Source organism: Leptidea sinapis, chromosome 3 (assembly GCF_905404315.1).
Source record: "Leptidea sinapis chromosome 3, ilLepSina1.1, whole genome shotgun sequence".
NCBI classification, from domain to species: domain Eukaryota; kingdom Metazoa; phylum Arthropoda; class Insecta; order Lepidoptera; family Pieridae; genus Leptidea; species Leptidea sinapis.
Genome location: NC_066267.1, coordinates 11536040 through 11556375, shown reverse-complemented (window position 1 = coordinate 11556375; position 20336 = coordinate 11536040). Strand labels below are relative to the sequence as shown.

Here is a 20336-nt window from a genome sequence, read left to right as displayed (position 1 = left end):
TTTACAATAACTTAGCTTGTTTATCTAGCAACCCGTAACACAAACCGCATAATGATAACTCAAGTATTATAAACACAAGTGGGTATCACGTGACAAGTGGCCGCGCCGGGTTTGGCGCCAAAAGAGCTCAGTATGTAGCTTCTGCGGGCGCGCGGGACGAGTTAACATATCAGAGGTTAAACTTTGTATGTCATCGAGAGAATTCTCCATAGACACTCCCGTTATAAATATGCTACTATACCTATTGTGTTTCGATCATGTTCGATAACCGATCAATGACAAAGCATCAGGCACAATAAATTACACACACAATAATAATGTTTATGTATGTTTCGATATCAGCGCGCTATCATCGGCGGGTTGCACAACAGATTTCTAAATAGAAACCTTTGTTTGAATGATGTTAACAATAATATAATCAGCATACGAGTATATATTATTTGTGTCACACTGTAATTTCCATCGCCAAATCTCTAATACTTTCTAATTAAGCATTCGCGTTATAAAAACGACAGATTATTTCAAGAATCTACAAAAATTTTGATTAATTAATAGCATAACTTCGGAATACCTAATCTATAGACCAATAAAATATTCATTTAATTATATTGTGTAATATAACACAAAGTTACAACAGTTAAATGAGATCTTATTAAATTTATTATAATTTGAGACTTATCTGTTGACGTACACGAGGTATTTGTCAGATTTTCCTGTATTATTATCTTGTGTACTTTACAAAGTATTACACTTCTAATTACTGGAAAAAGAAGAATGAAGTTAATTTGTACAAATGAGTGTTTATTTCAATAGGATAATAATAACAATAATCACTGATACTACCTTAATGCTTAGTAGCAACGCTTCATCTACAACAAGTTTAGAGATATCTTCTACACCTACAAAACTATGAGACTGTTCTAGGTCTACTCGGCATAGCTGTTGTGTTCAAAACAATTTTTGCAAGGTATTATTATTTATAAATACACTAGCTGATGCCCGCGACTTCGTCCGCGTAGATAAACCCTTTATCTAAATATCTATCTTTTAAAATTAATAAGCAAGTTTGGGATTGAAGATTATCTCATGTCCTATTCCAATTCCGGTTCCCTAATTCGCTCCCGTTCCACACATATTATATGAATCTTACTTCGAGCAACATTGCTATGGCAAAATAAACCTACTATTTATATTGTTATAGCTCAACGACGTAAATTTCAGTTTTCTCGCGTGAACCATGGATTTTTCTGTCCTTTGTCCTTTCCCAAGCTTCAGTCTATCGGTGTACCAAATTTCATCAAAATCGGTTCAGTAGCTGCGGCGTAAAAGCGTAACAAACAAACTTACACTCACATTTATACTATTAGTAGGGATGAGATCATACAATTATTTTATTTGCACTACAGTTTAACATCCGGAAGATAAGAATTGTTAAAACGAACTCATCACTCAGAAGGAAACATAAATTAAGTTTATTGTCATTGAGATAAGTTCAAAGTGGATTCAATTGTGTGAGAAAGAAGAAAGCGCAATACATGGAACTGTCTGGAAGTCTGAAATATAAATATGTTTGAAGAAGTGAACAGCCCATATTACTCGCTGATTCCCCACAAAGACAAACATCAAATACTTGTGGATAGCTATCTATTGGATAGGTCTTCAAAAATTATATTGAGGTTTCTAATATCATTCTTTTCTAGACTGAATAGTTTGCGCGAGAGACACTTCCAAAGTGGTAAAATGTGTCACCCCCCTGTAAATTCTTAAGTGATGATGATTTTGAGCCAAGATTTTTTTTAAGACCTTCTCCATTTAAATATTTTAACATTAGTTTCCTTTCTATATAACTTTTATGTTACTTGCTGCTACGGAACCCTTCATGGGCGAGTCCGACTCGCACTGGGCCGCTTTTTAAATAATGTACCCCGCTCATTGAAACTCAAAAAAAAATAGGTTCCGGATAAATAATCACTAACATACGAAACACGCTGCATCTAATGATATAAGTACTACTCCGATCGGTTCAGTAGTTTGACCGAACGAAAAACCCTGCTCTCCATTTATTAGTATTGATAATATTTTGGCCGGTACAATTGAATGGCCTACTCTATAATATAAATAAGGCAAACTCAAGGCTGTCGACGGTTCATATGATCGCTTGCCGGTATCAACGAATTAGCCACAGGACATGAAACTCAACAATAACGTATGGAACCACCACAATCTTACAATTTTCGCGAGTGCAGGAGTGACTACATCTACTACTGTCAAATGAGAAATTTTCTGAATTGTACTAAAACCTGTGAAAAAACACATTTTATGATGGTCCGCTATTATTTTAATAAAATTAAATAGCGTGTTTACCCATTTTTGTGATAATGTTTCACTTAGAGATCTCGCGTCGTACTGACAACGCCATATGGCTTACTGAGGCTATTAGGCTCAGTACGTAGCTAGAAAGGGCCCCACCGCACTGGTTACGGGTCCAGTGGTTAATTGTGTCAAGCCTACCGGTCGTCCTATGTACTGTTACCTGTCGCGGTGCAGTTCACATTCGTCATGATAGATTATATTGTATCCATGACACTGACATTTAACTAATGTTTTACTACTCATTGTTGTTTTGAGCATGGTTAGAGCAACTTCAACCCTCGATAGACCGCGGGCGCAATATAATTCGTGTTATAAAAATAAATTAATAATACTATTGACACACTCTTAGACAAATTATCTTGCCACAAACAAGGCATAGCCTGTAGGTACCGTGGGTACAAGACAACGATATATTTAACATAAAAACATATAAACATTAATGACTCTTAAACAAACATTCAATATATAAATGATTGCACTTACCGGGATTCGAACCCGGGACCTCTAGCTCAGTAGGCAGGGTCACTAAACACGGTCGTCAGACTTAACAACAATATTAAAGACAGCATGTTATACCGTATGCGTTTTGCCACCATATACTCACCCACCTCACTAACGTGGATGCGTGTAACGTGTAAAGATGCGTGTAAGCTGCTTAGCTATCAGAAATTATGGCAATGTTCCTTGACTGGTAATTCCTGTCGAGGTTGATTTGTAGGCACCTGTCTAGTGCATATGCTTTCGCCTGGTATATAGTTGCTACTTAAGGCTTCATGGTAATTGATTGCTGGGCCGAAAACTCCAACACCGGTACCGCCTTCAGTCCTGGGGCCACCCCTGTACCACTTTATGGTATGACTATTTAGGTTTACCGTGGTATCGCAGTAGTCTTCCTTGTTGCTGATATTTAGCCTGAGTTTCCGCTCAAAGCAAAATATTGGGGGAATTTTGTCTTGTGGCATAAACCAGGTGTGTGTGGCCTTTGCCAATAGCTTAAACACACGTTCTAATCCCGTTTTTTTTAAATCTTATTATAGCCATTCTGGCAGCAGTTGTAACTGCAATATGCAGAGGTGGAAGATCTAATATCACCTCCATGGCTGCTGCTGGGCAGGATTTCATAGCGCCTGTAACACAGACGCATGCTAGCCTTTGCAGTTTTGTAAGGCATAGTTTCACCGCTACGCACACACCACACAACCGTATGTGATAATGGGCCTAGCCACCAATAGATACATTTCACGAAGGATTCCGGGGGAAAGCCCCAGTTCCTTCCAGCTAAACGTCTGCAGATCATGAGTGCCCGGGTGGCTTTAGATGACACCTCCTGCACGTGGCAACCCTACTTAGGTGTTCATTAGCAATGTCATAGAGTAAAACCTCACCTGGAAACATTGCAACAAACGCAACTGTGCCCCGGAAAACCGCAACAGCCTCTCGAAGATATCCAACTCGGTCAGTTCCGCACCCAGGATACACAGTCTCTTCTCCTGGAGCATCTGCAATAACGTGAACTGTTACTCAAAGTTAACTTTATTCAATCAGGCGTAAACTAAGCGCTTTTGAATCGTCGAAATTAATGACTTTACCATATTATGTTCGTAAAAATTTGAACTCGTGAGAAGAACATAATATAAGAAACTCAACGTAGTGGACCTTTCTATCAAATAGAGTATTTTACAATGGCTGTAATATACATAACACATTAGTTTGTAAGGTGCTGCATCAAATATATGAGTCATGTTTAAATAATATAAACTATTTCATAAGAAGTTATTAAAATAATAATAATAAAATTCATAAAAAGCTATTAAACAGTATTGATTTTTTTTTATGAAAATAAGGGACGAGACGAGCAGGTCGTTCAGCTGATGGTAATTTATACGCCCTACCCATTACAATGCAGTGCCACTCAGGATTCTTGAAAAACCCAAAAAAAATCTGAGGGTCACTACAATTACGCTCGTCACCTTGAGACATAAGATGTCAAGTCTCATAACATAACTGCTTCACGGCAGATATAGGCGCCGTTGTGGTAACAATAATCTAGCCGGCATCCTGTGCAAAGCAGCCCCCTACTGGTTTGGTCTGCAAGTTGCAACACCAGAAAAAACTAAATGAAGGTTTACGGTGTTTGAGCAGCAGGGCAACTTTTTTGATAAAGCCTATGTCGTACCTGGAAATAGATGTGGCGTGACCGTTCTATACTTGGCGACGGTGTCTGAACGTAGCTATTTATTACAAGTATGATGCAATTTGTAATCTTTGTCAACACACCACAACCTACGTTTTGTTTTTATGCTCAGAAGGCACACCGGATAATACAACATTTGTATAGGTGCATGTATAACTTATATTCTTTAATGTGTCGTGTGACTGATAATTGCAGAATATTAATGTAACTTACTCATGTAAGTGTTTTGTATGAAAATAAGGGACGAGACAAGCAGGACCTTCAGCTGATGGTAATTGATACGCCCTGCCCATTATGATGACGTTCAGGATTCTTGAAAAACCCAAAAATTCTGAGCGGCACTACAATTGCGCTCGTCACCTTGAGACGTAGGATGTTAAGTCTCATTTGCCCAGTAATTTCACTAGCTCCGGCGCCCTTCAGACCGAAACACAGTAATGCTTACACATTACAGCATCACGGCAGAAATAAGCGCCGTAAAACGCCCAGCAGACCGATAGGTCTGTACACATACATAGTTTAAATTGAATATGGGAAATAAACGAAATAGACGAAATCTTAACGCAAAGAACCTATACCTAAAAACTGTTTTGGGAATAACGAAACGACTCCATTGTTCACTCTGTCACGTTCACGTGCGAGTTAATTATAATACATATATAATAAACTATTAATTTAAACAAAAACTGTAGCATCTATAACAATAAGATACTTCAAACGAGATAATGGTATAATATATAATAATATATTTACATATTATATTCCTGATAATATTCTTGCTTCTCTACAAATCTATATTGCAAGACGATTATCAAAAGTGTTAAGTAATTATAATTGATACTAAGTTGCGCGCCACACGGCTTCTATTGAGGAGTTAATTGTCTTTATTGATGTCAACGGCTTACCAAATAGTTATTTGAATTCGACAGAATGATTTTCCTTTTGTTTTATGTAAATATGTAAAAAAATTATGTCACTAATATAGAACACTTCATAGAGCGTCTGAAGCTAGAATTATAAAAATTGAAAGAGCTTTACGCAAGCTTTTTCCAAGAAGTAAATTGTATACATATTTAGTGTCATAGGTACTTAATTCAAGTACTTAAATAAAAAAAAAGTTGAAGTTCGCAAACATCAAACACTTTTCACAGGAATTGCAAAACTATTCGTATGTGATACAATTTTATTTCTATGATTTCTTTGAGTTCATTGACAAAGTATTCCAAATATAGGATTAAGCTCATCAACATAGACTTCACCACCATCACGTGAACTGTCGAGGAAATCCAGCTCCTTGACAACACTGATATAGTAAGAAGACTAAAACGAACAATACCTTTTGAGTTGGTGTAGTGCTAGTGAATTACTGTCTTATTCATAATCACTTAGCGGAGATTTAAAACATCGCTAATAATATACGCTTGTTAAAAAATGGTATTCATAATCGCATATTAGAGCTAAAACGCTCATTATCTCTTCGATAAAGCTGACGTGACTTATAGTAGCCAGGACCCTTCTTTATACCTATTCTAAGTACTCGAACGCAAAAAAAACATGACCGACATCGATCAGCTGTTCGTTAAATAATGTGATAAATAACTTCCCGCTCTAAGTTGTTGGAAATCCGTCATAGATTGACAACCGACAGACTTCAAAACTTTGATTTTTGAAGTTTGAAATTATTTTGACATCGACTTTGGACAACTGACATACCATTGACATTGAAAAGATGTCTATTTCCATTGACAGTTCCTCGTTCATTAGTTAAAATCATATTTTTACTATAGAGACGTATTAGTTATGGAAGATTTATCTAACGAATATGAATAAGGAATTTTATCGAACGTTCGATAGGCCTATAACACGTTTTAACTAATATAGCTTTATACCTTCGAAAAGCGTTTTATTATAAGGCAGTTAGTGTAATACAATATAAAAATAGTGACATTATAAAAGACACGTGTACAAAGTGACTTCCCCTTAATAGAGACATTCAGAAATGTGTTAATGGACACATTCTTATAAGTTAAAGTAGAATTACTTATTTGTCTAAGTTAAGGCTAGATTGTAATGCAAGTGGGGCAACATTATAATAACTGTATTATAGTGTTCCCTAAAGTAAAGAAAAAAATATGTTTTCTACACCACTACAATATATTATAACAAAATATTCTCGCTAGAGAGAGTTCAACCTTTTTGAAAATGGTGGTAGTAAATTACATATTTGATAATCCAAAGTTTACGAATAGTGAGATATACAAAAATTTTAATTATCTAATTATCTGCCACTCATATTAGTTGTACTAATAATATTTAACAAAAGTAAGCGAATGGAAACTTCCACACTCGTGGTGAGCAATATAATCAATCACTCCATTTAATGTGTACATAATATTCCATTCAGATCAACACGTTAAAACCCCAAGTTGACAAAATAATGTTGATAATAATTCTCGGAAAAGTATATGAATATATTTATTTATGTTCATTTCATATTCAATACGTCGCGTCGATAAATAGTTTTGTTTTGAATAAGTATGTCCCCAGTTCCGTACTGATGAAATAACAAAACAAGACATTAGGACCAGTGAGAGGCTCCTTTGCACAGGAGGCCGGCTAGATTATGGGTACCACAACGGCGCCTATTTCTGCCGTGAAGCAGTAATGTGTAAACATTAATGTGTTTCAGTCTGAAGGGCACCGTAGCTAGTGAAATTACTAGGCATTGGGGCATGGCGTATTAATTACCATCAGCTGAACGTCCTGGCCGCCTCGTCCCTTATTTTCATAAAAAAAAGAAAAAAAAACATTCAATGGAACGATATATTATTATAGAATGATGTAAAGCGAAAAGATACATAATTATTATATTATATGCGCTAAAAATTAGTTTTCAATGGCTGCATATAATACTCAGTTGACTCAGCATTGGACCGATGTTTACCCCCGCAGTAAAATATTATAAAGTAAAATTTATAAGATGTAATATGGATGTTTGTTTCCGAGTCATGGATGTTTAAATGTATTTATGTATGTATATATGAGTTTATGTATGTTTAAGTAAGTAAGTATATTGTAAGTTACGAAATAATTAACGACGACCGATATAGCCGAATGGTTAGTGACCCTGACTACTAAGCTAGAGGTCCCGGGTGGGAATCCCGGTAAGTGCATTAAATATATGATGAATATGGATGTTTGTTTCCGAGTCATGGATATTTATATGTATTTTTAAGTAAGTATATTGTATTAAATATATCATTGTCTTGTAACCCATAACACAGGCTATATATGCTTAACTTGGGGCAAGACAATTTGTGTAAAAAGTGTGTCAATATTATTATATATTATAAGAATTAGACTCGATTAAACGTTGAGTAGGTATACTGTTTTAGTATGAGGTAGTTTGGGGCCTTTAAATAGCAGTGTGTGAACGTCATGCGGTTAATTTTTCCCAGGATTTCAATACACTTGTCCAACCTGGTCTCACAATTTCGTCACGAAAAACAAACCATCGACTGATATTTACCTATTTAAAATTCTCCTCTACAATAGTTATGCATATTATATTGGAACTTTTCCAAATACTATATTTACTTTGTTTGATTTAAATATATTTTTGTTTTATAATGAAAACGTGACCGCTCACGCGTAGGTACATGGATACGTGTATACACCGTGCTGAACAGATATAATATATTCAATTCCAATTAGAATATTATTCTTAACTATTATAGTCAAATTATAAGAACATGTTTTATTGACACACTTTTACACAAATTATCTTGCCCCAAACTAGGCATAGCCTGTACTATGGGTACAAGACAATAATATATTTAATACAATATACTTACTTAAAAATACATATAAATATCCATGACTCGGAAACAAACATCCATATTCATCATATATTTAATGCACTTACCGGGATTCCCACCCGGGACCTCTAGCTTAGTAGTCAGGGTCACTAACCATTCGGCTATATCGGTCGTCGTTAATTATTTCGTATCTTAATTAATTGGTTGGCGTATTGCCAACATTTTACAGAAATGAATCTTCCTCAGTATGATCCGTTTTACAGAAATGAATCTTCCTCAGTATGATCCGGACGACTTGCTTTGGCAGCACCGGATACACAGGTCACAGCCGGATAATAGAGGAAAAGTGACTAGGGCAGGGCACAGTTATAGCGTAGTTAGTTTATATTCTAATACTTTAAATTATTTTTTATTCGTTGGCGAAAATTCTCTCTGGTATTCGAAATTCGAAAATCAGTTAAAGATAATAATTGAAATTAAAAATAAACATCATTTTTTGCCTTATCGACGATTAATGAAAATTTATTTAAAATTAACAAAAAACTTATATTTCAAATTGAAAAATAGAATAATTTTATCGAATTAATGTATTGTCATCGGTCCTCGATAAATCTACGTATGGTTGAACGAAATCTGGCCGTTTAAAGTGGGTCAAAATCGCGCCCAAATGAGTCGGTTACAAACAAATATACAAACAGGTGAAGCTAATAAAAGGCGTGTAAAAAGACTCCTGATGTTTAGTGAAGCACTTATCTGGCAATTCACGGTAAAGATTTTATAGTTATAGTATCTGTTGTAACTTGTAGGGCACGTGAATAGCGTAGGTAGGGCTCAATGTCGGCCAATCGATGTGGGCCATCAGAAGTCAGAACGTGCCGGGTGTTACATAACAAACGATACACGGCCAATAGTCCAATAGATACTTTCATCAACGCCGTTGCTAATTATTGGACTTATTTTAACTGTTGACTGAGATTTAACGAATTTACTTACAACGAGAAATTGTAAGAGAAGGAAACACGACCTTACACGAAAACAATAATAGGATCGAATAAGGAACGCTTCTTCAGATCACGTAAAGAGAAGAAAGTAAGCCAATAGGAATATGTTGGGTTCGCGATGGGAAATGCGAAGAGACGAATCAAAAATCATTGTAACATAATCTATCCTTTCCAGTGTAAACGAGGCGCGATAGATTAAGAAAGATAAACTTGAATATTAAATTAATTACACAGATGAGTCGTAAATCGTACTAAAGCGAATTAAAAAAAATATAATAAATAGATACCTATAAGTTAAAATACGTTCGAACATTTAATAATAAGTCAATATCACCTAGTATCATAATATATCATACTCCATGCCATTGTTCACATTTGGGATTCAAAACATGTGAGCGATGTGATAAACAGCTGTTCCGCAAACACACAAGGCATTATGAAATGTATCGCATTCGACAATAGATACCATATTGGGGTACACGACAACGTCAGTCACTGAGCTGGCCCAAGGTCGGTGAATCGCTAAGATTTGGGTGATTTTGTTTTAGTCTGTATAACACGCACCATTGTTCAACAAGCGTTATAATAAATTATCTAAACAAGTTTTTTCGACAAAAATTGTTGCTTCTCATCGGCAATTACCAATTACCAACTGAGATTTTTACATTATACGGTAAATGGTCGGCTAAGTCGAGTTAGTAACCCCCTTATTCATAATAGTCTCCTGACTTAAAGCATTGCTAATGCTCACTCTGTCTTCTTCTATTGACCTAAGTGAGAATGAGAAAAAACACTCCTTAGCGGCTGTTTAAAGTTAGCGGACCATTATGAATAAGGGGGTAAGTCTTTTGTGGAGCGATGTTTATGCTTTTACAATAACGTTCCAGAATAATTTCAAAACAAATGTATTAATTACGATATTCAAAAGAATTGTCTTTAACATAAATGACTTTCGTAATGATACCACAGATGGGGAATGGAGCGACCGGCCTCAGGCTATTAAATAATAAGATATATATTTTTTATGAAAAAAAAAGAAGGCTGCCGAGTGTGTTGCGCCCATTTTTCTCAGGTCTGAGGCATACTTTTTGGAATGGGTGGTAGTTTTTGGCGTTCAATAAGTGGTATCAGATCCTTTTTTGGATAAATATATTTGAATTTGTATCTTGATTGAATTTGTAGATCCCATTTAGTATAATTACTTATAGACTGAATTTGTAGATCCCATTTAGTATAATTACTTATAGATTGAATTTGTAGATCCCATTTAGTATAATTACTTATAGACTGAATTTGTAGATCCCATTTAGTATAATTACTTATAGATTGAATTTGTAGATCCCATTTAGTATAATTACTTATAGATTGAATTTGTAGATCCCATTTAGTATAATTACTTATAGATTGAATTTGTAGATCCCATTTAGTATAATTACTTATAGATTGAATTTGTAGATCCCATTTAGTATAATTACTTATAGATTGAATTTGTAGATCCCATTTAGTATAATTACTTATAGATTGAATTTGTAGATCCCATTTAGTATAATTACTTATAGATTAAATTTGTAGATCCGATTTAGTATAATTACTTATAGATTGAATTTGTAGATCCCATTTAGTATAATTACTTATAGATTGAATTTGTAGATCCCATTTAGTATAATTACTTATAGATTGAATTTGTAGATCCCATTTAGTATAATTACTTATAGATTGAATTTGTATATCCCATTTAGTATACTTACTTATAGATTGAATTTGTAGATCCCATTTAGTATAATTATTAATTACAGATATTCATGTATTTTCTGCGCAGCCAATTAAATGAATTAGAATTATTTAAATTAATAAGATAATTAAGCATGTAAATATTCTACAAATTCCAACCGCATAATTATTCATTAATTACTAAATTAATTTTTCTTTAAACATGGCTCAGTGCTAGTTATACAGAATTTTATGAGATTAAGTACCTACCTACTCAGCAGGTAGATTAAAAAGTTTCTAAAAAAGCTATTTTTTGGAAACTTGATAAATACTTATATTAAAGTATAAATTCAGTGTATTTTTTTTATTAAATTGAAAAAGATAAAAATAAAAAAGCAATAAACTTGGTTATTTGAATTTTTCACATAAATCTTGAGGTAATATGAAAAAGTGCAAGTCATTTAAGTGTAAATGTTTTTACTATATATACAACTTTGCTTATTTAAAATTTTTCCATAGGGTCGTGGTCTCGCCGGAAATCGATATTTCGTTTATCACCATTATATCCCCCCCTCTTTTTTTCCACTTCCCGACCCCAGATCTCCCATTATTTATTTTTGTTTCATTTTTGTAATATTCTCTTTCTTTTCCAATGGGTTTCATCCTACAATTTTTTTTTTATTTCAAAAATGATCGATCTTGGTCTATTTACAAATAAAATTATTAGTCCGGCTGTCAGTCTGTGCACTCGCCTTCACGTTTCAGAAAAATATGCGCAACGAAATAAAACTTTCTGAATATGTAAGTCTCCATTTATTTTCAGAATCATGATTTTATTATTATTTTTTTATTACACTAAATTATAGATATTTATCGATATCCTCTAACAGCACTGCTTTGACAAAAATCTAAACGACCGCGACCTAACTACTTGTACTATTATATATTATAAGTAATATTCTTTGACTACGCGATTAACAAAATTCGATATTTTATTTATACCGCCATCTAGCAGTTAGTGGAATACTACAATCATCTGGTTTTCTTTTTAATGCGAGGTGTGAACTTTTAGATTTTCTAAATTATTTAATAGTACCTTTTATTTGTTTCAATGGCTTCATTATGATATAACATACTAAATTGGTACTTGATTCTACAAATTGCTACTCCATGTGATATAATATTTTCATCTTATAGTTTTAGTCCATAGATAAATTGTTAGTTAAGTTTAACTAACTATATTCTCATTAAACCTATTGCCACTTACTTGAGAAATTAACATTTTTAACAATTAAGGTAGGTACTTACAAACAATGATTTTGGTAGGTTTAAAATGCATTACAATGATAGGCAAATACTTATATAAAAGATAAAAAACTTATGTTATTGCAACGTTTCATAATTATTAAGTATAAGTTAAGGTTTTGGCATTTCTTATTTCTGAGGGTAGGTATATATATTCTGAGCTCCCTCAGTTATTTTTTCTTTTATAAAATAGTTATGTATTCCATTGTTCAAGTGCAACTTTGTACCTACTCCATGTATGAATAACAGAAGTAAGAAGTCCAAAAAATGTTTATAAAAGTATAAATGTGTTTACAAAATACATCATAAACCTTTTTTCTCATAAAAATATACTTAGGTTATTAATAACCTAGCAAAATAGACAACGTCAACTGTCAAAACCACAGACTAACAAAATATTGTTTGGCGGGAAAACAACAACATAAGTGGTATGTTTAGTAATTATTATCACTTGCGATATTGATTTTTCACTGGCATTGTTTAATTTCTCACTACCACTTAAATCAATTAAAAGTAAGAAATAAACACGTCGATGTAGGTGTGAAATAAAATGCTATGCACACACTTGAATACAGCCCCTTTGCCGTGCAACGATAAAAAAGTAACTAAATAAATTAAATTAGACAAAGTTTTTAATTGTTACACTGGGAAAATGACACTTAAATACACTTGATACGGTTTATCTTCGCACGTGTGCTCACGTCGACCTCCCCTTGACCTAATGCCACAGAGTAGTGCGGTTCAACGACCTACAGAATCATCAAGCCATGTTAATAATCATTTATAACAAAACACTGCAAATTATGTTAGCACCGACTTTTTGTTATAGAATATTAAAAGTCGCTACTATAATTCGCTAGTAGAGAATAATATAAAATCTGTAATACCACGGCTAATACCGGCCTATCCTCGGTGACTGTTATAATTAATGCCATCTTTTAGATATTAGAGATTCAAAACCAACTTTTAAGATGCGAGAATCGAATCTGCGCCTATACCTTGACAAAAAACCTTGCTTAGCGTTACATGCGTAAAGTTAATTCAGAGGTTATTACGGGCAGTATGTCGAGCGTGAGATATATCACGCTCGACTGACTGCGCGTAATCTATGTGCAAGGGCAAGATGACCACCTACCGTCGAGTGAGTCTGTCATAAAAGCGCTATCGGTTCCTTAAAAACTATTAAGAAAACCATTTCAAATAAGGCCAGTGAATGTGATATCACGTTCTTGATATAGAACAATAATTACCAAAACGTTTTTAAGCTATTGCATAGCTTCTATCGCGGGCCTTAAGCGTGGAGACCGAATCCAGAAATTCCGAAAATAACCTAACACTTACTAGATCTATATCACGTATGCTTTTTGTGCAGAAGGTCCCAGGTTCGAGCCTAGGGTTACGTCTTGATTTTTTTTAATTTCTTTATTTTTTTTTTAATTTTTATTATTATGACAAGCATTTTTATTTTGTTTCACCTGTCCCGTTGTCTGTCTGTAATCAAATCTTGCAAGTAAAATTTTACTCACTTCCCCTTTGGTTTTTTTAAAATTAATATTATCAAAAAATACTACGCTTTTTTTGAAGGTACCCATGTCGTATCGTCCCGGAAACACCGCACAAGGAAGTTCATTCCACAGCTTTGTAGTACGAGGAAGAAAGCTCCTTGTAAACCGCACTGTGGAGGACCGCAACACATCCAGATGGTGAGGATGATATCCTAACTTGTGGCGTGTCGTGTGAAGGTGGAATTCGGCGGCAGGAATTAGGCAAAACAGCTCTTCGGAACACTCCCCGTGATAAATGCTGTAGAAGACACACAATGAAGCGACGTCTCTACGCAACGCCAAGTGATCCAGCCGTTCACAGAGTACTGGGTCCCCAACAATTCGAGCTGCTCAGCGTTGCAAGCGGTCAAATAGATCGAGCTGATACTGGGGTGCGCCAGACCAGAGATGACAGCAATACTCCATGTGTGGCCGGACCTGCGCTTTGTACAGCGCTAGAATGTGGGCCGGCTTGAAGTATTGCCGTGCTCTATTAATGACGCCCAGTTGCTTTGAAGCCAATTTGGCTTTGCCCTCCAGATGGCCACGGAATTGGCAATCGCTCGAGATTTCGAGACCCAGTATTCCGATACTAGGCGAGGCTTTTAGGGAAGTGTTGTCGAAGAGCGGTGATGCGACAAATGGGGTTTTTTTAGTGGTAAACGCGCAAGCTTGAGTCTTCTGGGGGTTAAATTGGACAAGGTTCAATTTACTCCATTCCGCGAACTTCTCAAGAGAGGACTCGATAGAAGACACAAGTTTCTCCCGGCACTGGTCGACGATTTCCCGAGAGGGACCTGCATGGCCCGTGTATACGGCATCACCAGTGCTGTCATCCGCATAGCAATGAATGTTGGAGGTGTCCAACATATCATTGATATACAGAAGAAACAGCGTGGGAGACAGCACACAGCCTTGGGGCACTCCAGCATTCACGGCGAAGTTCGAGCAATATCCGTCGACAACGACCTGTATGCTGCGCCCAGTGAGGAAGCTTTAGGTCCACTTGCACAAGCTCTCGGGAAGCCCAAATGATGGAAGTTTAGAGAGTTACGTTTTAGTACGTTATAGTGTTAGCTGTGATTGTGAAAGCAATTAATTATTAAGTAAGTAATTATTTAAGTATAAATTGGGTCTCATGAAATGCTATTTTGGTGCCACGTTAAATTTTTTTATTTAAACATTCCTACCGAAATATATTGTATGCAAACGGTGGCTGGTTAAAAAAAATTTGAAAAAATAAAAGTAAGTTTCTTTTTTATTGCAATAACTGAGTACGAGATGATCTGATAAATCTAAAATAATGTCAATGGTCATAGCCTACCCACACCAGTGTTGTAACACAATACAAAACGACAACGAAAAACATACATATATTATGATATGACCCTGATAACATCACACTGCGCACGTCACCCAAAGAGTCCACAATACTAGAATAACATAAAAATCAGGCACTTAAAGCAATATAAGAGTAGTTTACATTTTCTTATCTTCGATTTGTTGATATTAATCTCGTTAATAGGTAGATACTGTAAAAATGACCATCATACACCTACTCGGTAGCCGGTAGGTGTTGCGCACGAAAAGTGGAACTGTACAAAACGAAAAACGAGAGAATCGGGTTGTTTCGGAAATATAAATAGTTTTGTTAAAATTACTTAGTTTTTACCGGCTGTTATATATATACTCAATAGCTTCGCTTGTTTCGGGCATCCCTTGACAGCACTTTTATTTAGATACTGTTTACATTCCTTCTGTGGCAGGCAAGGCCAGGCGGTGTATTTGTAGTAAAACTACAAATAATATATACATTAGCTGATGACTTTACTAATTATTATGATAAGCATTTGTCGCCGTCGTCACTTAAGCGTGTTTACTACACAAATAACATAATTGTCAATTGTTTGCACGATTTTAAAAAATCCGATCAAAACAGCACACGTTGGAACACATACCGTCGAATTTGTAAGCCAAGTCCAGACAGATAAATGGCAAAGGAACAAAGTGACGTTAAAATTAAATTAAATTGGTCTGGTTTATTTCATCATCTTCGGAAAATTTATGTAGTGTCACCTTACATAACAGTGTAGCACCAAAACATTAACACAGCCGATTAACGTGTAAATACATAGCCCCACGCACACACTCACACTACTACAGGCCGATAGGCAGCCATTATGAGAATTGTCATCGTCTGTGACGATCAGTTTGCGTCTCAATAAAATATTTTAAAAATGCCGTCGTGCGTTGTGATAAAGTGTAAAAACAATAACATAAAAGTATTTGTGGATATATGATTATTTAAGCGAGAAAAAATTGTGTAACTAGTATACACCGTAACCGCACACACACTAGCATAAAGGTGCTTCACTTGCTAATATCACGGCGCGGAGTCCTATTCCTTTTACTAGTCTGTGTGTAGGGTTTGGGTTTTTTACTGATTATGATACTAATTCATTATTTTTTATGACATGATAATATGTTTTTTTTTGTATGCAAGGAAGCGTCATCTTCACGTAATTAAGAAAAAATCAAGCACATTACTCGATACTAAATCCGAAAAACTAGAAAAATGTGATAAATTGCAAAACATACATGAGCAGATTCGGGTAGTGCTAGGGGTCCTCTGGACATCAGATTTACTACTTTTGTTCTAAGAAATCCTGTGTAATGTGACAAGGCAAGGCAAAATCAAAGGACGTCGTAAAGAACGATGAACTGGTGAGGTAAAAAAATTGTAGAGAGCACACAACAAGGATAGATAGTTGTTAACTGTACCTCTATCGCATTGGATATGGACTATACTGTAATGATAGTGTGTATTTTGATAAAATAAATAAACTGTTAGAGGACGGCTACGTTGGAGAGGTAGGCATGGGCCTTATTCATACAACTATATAATATGATAATAAAGTTATATTATTTAATATGTTGAGAAGATAAAACACTTTATTAACACGGAAATATTTACGTGTATTTGATGTTAAGTATAATAATATGCAAACAAGTTTAATTGAAAATAATTACCCTCTTAGTCATAATGGTCCGCTAACTTAAAACAGCCGCTAAGGAGTGTTTTTTCTCATTCTGACTTATGTCAATAGAAGAAGGAAGAGTGAGAATTAGCAATGCTTTAAGTTAGCAGACTATTATGAATAAGGGGGTTAGATTTTTACATATTTTTATAATATATACAAGAAGCTTTAATCAAGTCGTGTGTAACTCAAGTTGTGTTATGTGTTGCAACAAGTGACTGAAAATCATTTCCACATTCCCCAACGTGAGCTATCGGTGTTAATTACTACCGTATGTGCCGGGCCGGGCCGCGTGTTGCATAAGGCTCGGCTTTTCTATTCGTCCCACTACCTTATTTTGCTAATGATTTCTTGTTTTTAAAGCACACTACTTTATTTCGCTATTAAAAGGCATTAATTTTTTATTTTATCAAAATTTTTTAAATATTAATTTCTTGTTTTTAAAGCTCTGCGACTTACACAAATGATTTAAGTTTTCTTTAGTGTTAATTCCGCCACCATTTCTTTTTAAAACAATTCGACACGTGTTTCGCCTCTACACGAGGCATCCTCAGGACATGTTGTCTCGCCAAAATCTGGCAGAGACTGCGGAATTAACACTAAAGAAAACTTAAACCATTTGTATAATTATGGATTTCCTCAAAGTAACGCCTAATTCAATATATTTTCTTCAATAAATTTGCTCTGCAACTTGTCGTTATCAATACGCGTAGTTTTCTTACAAACTGTATAAAGGTTAAGCTTCCGCATTGCCGCAAGCATTAGTTATGGATTAATTAATTTATTTTTCATATCAGAGTGCTTTTCAATGGAAATGGTTTCTATACTACCCACTACGCCTTTCATTAGATGGTGTTACAGCAGATAATCCTTAAGATCAATAAACCAATACCCTGGATTCCCAAAGAATGCTACAGCGAGCCTCAAATGTGATATTCCCACCCGCATCACGTTGATGTCTGGTATTCCACAGCCGCGTGTTTCACTTGAAACTTCATCCCGTTTGAGTCTTTTAATTAGAGGGAGTAAACGGAAACTGGCCCTGGCTCTAACAATAACCTCACCTTTACGCTCTATCTATCCTCTGCCTCTATAATTTTGCATCTTAACTTTTTGACTGGTGGTAAAAAGCTAAAGCAACAAATTTCTAGGTTTTCTTTTTTTAAAGAACTAAAAGTTCATTATAATATCGATAAAATACCGAGCGACGAGTCACTTAGCTGTCAAATTATATAAGAAGAACGTAGTGTAAAACACAATCCCATTACTTTCCATCTCCTTACCGACTACCGGGACAGGATAGTGGTAAGTCTTAGCCATGCCCTGCAGTCCCGGAAATGCCTCAGGCTACTCCGGTGCAACCTCGATTTGAGCTACAATGGTCTTTTTTTAAATGAAAATAAGGGACGAGACGAGCAGGACGTTCAGCTAATGGTAATTGATACATGGCTTATTTTAGAATAGGTATTTACAAAGGTAGTCAGGCAGCTGAGAGAAAACCACTCCGTCCCACAATCCTCAATACGGCTAAGTTCACACGTATGTGTGCCAACTGCCAGCCGCGGGACGCCAGACGTTTCTCGAGGCTAGACCAACAGCCAGCGCGCGACCCGGTGCCCTGCTTGCGCTATACACTTTTGTCAACGAGGCTATATTATTCATTCTTAAAGAAACACAATTTGTTATCATTTGAGTGTGATTTTGTTATAAACTACAACACGGCCACATTATCTCTGGTCCTCGCTGGAACGTGAAGCCCTCTCCCGTTCCCCTTCCCCCACTCGCGCTCGTCCTACTGCGTCGGTACGATTTACAGTTTCATTATGATATTTTCGTGCTATCACTGCTTATTTTTGAAGTTTTCGATTTATATTTTGACTTTTTTGTTAATAGTTCTTTCAGTTTTGTTATTTTGTGTCGCTTTAATAGTACCTACTGTCAGTAAAATAAGTACTTTTTTACTTAACCCAGATTCTTTCATTGACTTTTCATCATTATAATCAGCATCGCAAAACAACAACTTTACATCTATCTGTTGTACTGAAAAAATAAATCGTTATTTATTAATAAATTTCCTAGTGATACTTGTTTTGCACGCCGTTAGGCTATGGTCTCCTATTTTATGCCGTACGCGGCGTCTGGCGTTAGCGCCAACGTTCGATTCCGTAGCTTCAAACAACTGGTTGCGCAACCGGCAACGCACAACGTCTGCGGTCAATACGTCTGGCGTAACGTAGGTGGCTCAGTGGGTACTCGCGAGCGGTCACGTGCGGTAGTGTTTTGATTGATGCTTATAAATATTGTTTTTATGATTCTTGCCACTTTTATCATGCACTGCATTATGAGATTTTACTGATTCAATCAACAACTCGTCTTCCCCTTTATCAAACCTCATCATTTTGTGTGAAGCTGACTAGAGACGCGGTGCACGGTGTTGAGATGCCGCGAACAGCGTCAACGTGCGAAAGAGACCACTACAGTACATTTATATAGTAATCATTATGACGCAGCGTACGGAGTAACGAGACGTCGCCTACGGCGTAAAAAAGGGGAGACCATAGCCTAACAAAGCAACGATGAGACGTCATCGACGTCAGGTCCAGAGATAAGCTGACCGGGTCATAGGCAATAATGGTTCATAAGTCTCGAACAACAGCTGACATTGAACAAAAAAGGTTTGAGAACTCTTATCAAACCGATTAATGATTCTTCGATATTGTTGAAAGTCTATTCAGGTGGTTAAATATTTAGCGACTAGTATTTGACCCAAAATCGCTCCCATTGTGTTCATATAGTAAGTTCAGTCACAAAAATAATAAATCTTGATAAAAAAATTATTGAGATGTTAGGCGATTTTAAACAATGTCATACATTTGTTTTTCTGCTTCACATTAGAGCATAAATTTTACGCTGTTTTAATCCTCTGCTGGCTACGCCCTAATTAAAATTTTGGTATTGCAATATACATGTCGTGTATGTATAATGTAGTGTCACTATAGAACTAAATAAATGATCTTAGTATTTCAAACAAATAATGGAACTGAGCCGTTAAACTTTGTCATACACTTCTGATAACAATAATATTCCTAAGAAATATTTAATTACAAGCTTCTGCTGCAAGACTTGCGTATTTAATAATATCATAATAGAGCTCATTAAATACCGAGGGGCAAATCATGTCGTAATTAGTGACAAACAAAACAAGACTTATGCTGCCTAGTTACCTTTTTAACATAAACTAATGAAGTTAACAAAACAATCCATTAAGATTAGGCTTTCTGAAAATAGCGTTTCTTTCCTCATTTTGAACATTTTAGTGAAAAGTTCTTTTTATCTGATACATGATAGTGAAG

The 20336-nt window shown here is 35.5% G+C and overlaps 1 protein-coding gene across 2 annotated transcripts in view; it reads right to left on the bottom strand.

The window, feature by feature from the left end:
• LOC126979521 (amyloid protein-binding protein 2) overlaps positions 1 to 20336 on the bottom strand; it is a 62907-nt gene that overhangs the window by 29049 nt on the left and 13522 nt on the right. For both annotated transcript variants that reach the window (XM_050828847.1, XM_050828848.1), the window contains exon 2: positions 3759 to 3872. In XM_050828847.1, the coding sequence (XP_050684804.1) occupies positions 3759 to 3872 (114 nt within the window). The remainder of the gene's footprint in view (positions 1 to 3758; positions 3873 to 20336) is intronic.